Genomic DNA, 3,212 nt, shown 5'->3' with positions numbered 1-3,212 from the left:
GGACTTCTCTTCCCAGAGGTCCCCGCGCGCCGTCCTCCGCGTCCTCCAGGCTGCCCGCGTTCGGCCGGAGTCCGCTCGCCGCCGTCGCCATGCTGCCCGCCGCGGTCCTCCGCCGTCCCGGCCTGCGCTGCCTCGTCCGCCAGGCCCGCGCCTACGCCGAGGCCGCCGCGGCTCCGGCCCCGGCCGCGGCCCCGGGACAGATGTCCTTCACTTTCGCGTCACCCACGCAGGTTCGGAGGCGGGTCTGGCCCGGGCGCGGCGGAGACCCGGTGTTGCCCTGCCCGTGCCCCTCGCCGTGCCCCTCCCCTGCGCGGTGCGGACCCCGGGCCCACGCCCCCCCCCTGGCGCCCCGCCCCCCGCCCGGTCCCGCGCGGTCCGGGGCTCTCGCCGCAGGTGTCTGCGGACGGGCTGGGGGGCTCGGTGCCGGCGCGGGGGGCATCCGGAGGGCAGCGCGAGCGCCCTGTCCCCTGTCGGGGCTACAGCTCCGGGTCCTGGCCCGCGCTGGGAGGCCGGCCTGCAGTCACGCCTGCTCTCGGTGTGTCTTCCAGGTGTTTTTCAACGGTGCGAACGTCCGGCAGGTGGATGTCCCCACGCAGACGGGAGCCTTTGGCATCCTGGCGGCGCACGTGCCCACCTTGCAGGTCCTGCGGCCCGGGCTGGTGGTTGTCCACGCCGAGGACGGCACCATCTCCAAATACTTCGGTGAGTCCAGTGGGTCCGGGCTGGGTTCACAGAGCAAACTTGCGGCTAAGAAGCTGCCAGGGAGGGTCGCCTGGGGGGCTCAACCTGCCTTTGGCTCTGGGCGTGATCCCAGAGTCCCGGGATCGAGCCCCGCATCGGGCTCCCCGTAGGGAGCCTGCTCCTCTGTCTGTGTCTTTGATTCTCTTTGTGCGTTTCTAACGAATGTATAAGCAAAATTTAAAAAAAAAAAAAAAAAGCTGGTGGCAGATCAGGGTGGGAGTGGAGAGGAGACAGGTGTCAGAGACAGAAACCAAATCTGTCTAGCAGGAGCCGGTTAGGAGGGGTGGGACACTGGATCTCAAGACGTGCTTCCACCAGCACAACTCCCACGTGCAGCCAGGATTCCCATCCAGCTCCTGGCCATCTTGAGCCTAGCTGAGCTGCTGGGCTGGTGGGTGAAGTGCAGGCTCTGCTATCTCTGTCTAGCCCCAGGAGGTGCGTCTGGGCCCCGTGGGCACTTTCCCTGCCCTGCAGCTGTCTATTTTCCACACTAGAGCCTAGGGGCAGTCTGTGGAGTCACTTCTATAGTTTGGGGGCTGAACGTGTCCATGCAGGTGGGTGTGGAGGCCTGACATCATCTTCTTCCTGTAGTGAGCAGTGGCTCAGTCACGGTGAACGCTGATTCCTCAGTGCAGTTGCTGGCTGAAGAGGCTGTGACACTAGACATGCTGGACGTGGGGGTGAGTGTCTCACAGGAATCACGTACCGCGGAGGCCAGCGTTGTGCTGGAGGTCACTGGCTTCGGGGAAGGGATCCCGAGTTTGGGGTGGGGGTGGCAGGCAGCAGGCTGGGGGGGCCCTGCTTGGTCCTCACCCACTCCCCACTTTCTGCAGGCAGCCAAGATGAATCTGGAGAAGGCGCAGTCGGAGCTGTCAGGGGCAGCGGATGAGGCTTCCAGGGCTGAGATCCAAATCCGCATCGAGGCCAACGAGGCCCTGGTGAAAGCTCTCGAGTAGGCGGTGCGTGGCCCTTGCCAGCAGGGAAACTGAGGCCCATGTCCCTGGCAGGCTGGGCCAGCTCCCATGGGTCCAGAGTGATGGCGGGAGGCGGGATGGGCGGAAGGTGAGAAAGCCTCTAGAGGGATGCGCCCCGTGCAGGGCGCGGTCTTGCCGAAGCTGGCCTCCAGGGGGCAGCCCCGTTAAGCTTCCTGCTGGGAGCAGCCTCGTCAAACCCGGGAAGCTGAGGCTCCATGGGGGGGTTGGGGCTGCTGACTGGGGCTGAGCTCAGAGACCTTGCTCTGCTTTTTTTTTTTGGGGGGGGGTTACCCCCACCGTGGGCTCACTGTCCACCTTCCAGCCCGTCGCTACCCACCTGATGCGCCCCTGCCATCCTTCTGGCCCCGTAGACCCTGGCGTGGAGACCCATTCCCAGCCACTTTCATGGGACAGCCTGTCCCCAACTCGAGCTTTCCATTAAAAACCGGGGACCTGACTCGTGTACGCTGCTTTTGTCTCCTGCCTGGGACGGTGTCTTCACGACCTCACCTGGCCTTTTCTCCAGCCGTGTGCGTCCCTGCGGTGGGATGAGGCATTAGATACCAGCTTCAGTCTCCAGGTCTCCAGAGTCTGGAGGCCGCGGCCCAAGAGGTCCTGGGGCGTCTGTAATAAACCGGGGAGTGGGGATGTGTGGGGAGCATACCCAGCGAAGCCAGGGGCGGTGGTGGGCAGGGCGTTTGCCATCATCCCAAGAGGGCGGGGATTGGCACAGGTTGCCGGGCGGCATGGGGAGACAGCAGGCGGGGGCGGGGCGCTGGGCCCGGGCCAGGCCTGGGCTGCTGGACAGCCACCTGGACCTCTGCCAGGTTTCAGGCTGTGCCGTCTGCCCTGTGGCTCCCGGGCCCGCCCCAGCCACGCTGGGAAGAGGCGGATCCTGCCTGCCCCACAGAGGCCCGGCCCTGTGCTCCCCCGGCCTGTGGGTGGCCCTGGCTGGCCGCGCGCCTCCTCACCAGTGGTGTTGGCACCTCTGTGCGGTCCCGGCCCCTGGGCTGGCCCCAGATGGGGTGGAGCAGCTGGGCGGGGGCAGCCCTGGCACTGGGCAGCTTCTGTGCTGCTCCATTTCTTCCCTTTTGCAACCGCAGGGGTGGCCCAGAAGCTGACTCTGGGTGGCCAGCAGCAGATTTCGGGGGAGGGGTTCTCTCACCCCCTTTTCTAAGCCCTGAGCTTGAGCCAGGCTGGCAGGAGATTCCAGGGGGGTGAGTGTGCAGGGGAGTCCGGGTCTTCCTATGTGTCATCAGCAGCCTGGAGGTGATAGGGAGGCCACCCCTGGGCATGTTGTCAGCAGAGATGGGCTGTGTACTTGTGTGTCACGGTCCCGTGTGAGTGACTGTCCTGTGGCTTCATCAGAGGATAAAGGTGGCGGGAGCTGTGCTTGTGGGGGTCTGCGGGCCAGCTCACAGCTAGGGGGCCTTTCTGTCTGGGCCCCCCCACTCAGGCTGGTAGGCCCAGGCGGCTGGCGCCCACTCCCCCAGGGGC

The 3,212-nt window shown here is 65.9% G+C and overlaps 1 protein-coding gene across 1 annotated transcript; it reads left to right on the top strand.

Annotated features, from left to right (window-relative positions):
- Positions 1-89: 89 nt before the first annotated feature.
- On the top strand, positions 90-2,172 carry ATP5F1D (ATP synthase F1 subunit delta). The gene is made up of 4 exons (XM_025456696.3): positions 90-230; positions 549-702; positions 1,333-1,421; positions 1,575-2,172. The coding sequence occupies exons 1-4, from the start codon at positions 90-92 to the stop codon at positions 1,695-1,697; spliced, it is 507 nt and encodes a 168-aa protein (XP_025312481.1). The 3' UTR covers positions 1,698-2,172.
- Positions 2,173-3,212: the final 1,040 nt, after the last annotated feature.

The sequence above is a fragment of the Canis lupus genome, chromosome 20, assembly GCF_003254725.2.
Source record: "Canis lupus dingo isolate Sandy chromosome 20, ASM325472v2, whole genome shotgun sequence".
Taxonomy (NCBI): Eukaryota; Metazoa; Chordata; class Mammalia; order Carnivora; family Canidae; genus Canis; species Canis lupus.
Note: the sequence above shows the minus strand (reverse complement) of the source record. Positions and strands in the feature narration are given on the sequence as shown.

Excerpts from the sequence above, each read along its gene's own strand:
- ATP5F1D (XM_025456696.3), top strand. The coding sequence starts at position 90 with ATGCTGCCCGCCGCGGTCCTCCGCCGTCCCGGCCTGCGCTGCCTCGTC. Across the intron at positions 231-548 it reads CTTTCGCGTCACCCACGCAG|GTGTTTTTCAACGGTGCGAA; the intron begins GTTCGGAGGCGG and ends TGTGTCTTCCAG. Across the intron at positions 1,422-1,574 it reads TAGACATGCTGGACGTGGGG|GCAGCCAAGATGAATCTGGA; the intron begins GTGAGTGTCTCA and ends CACTTTCTGCAG.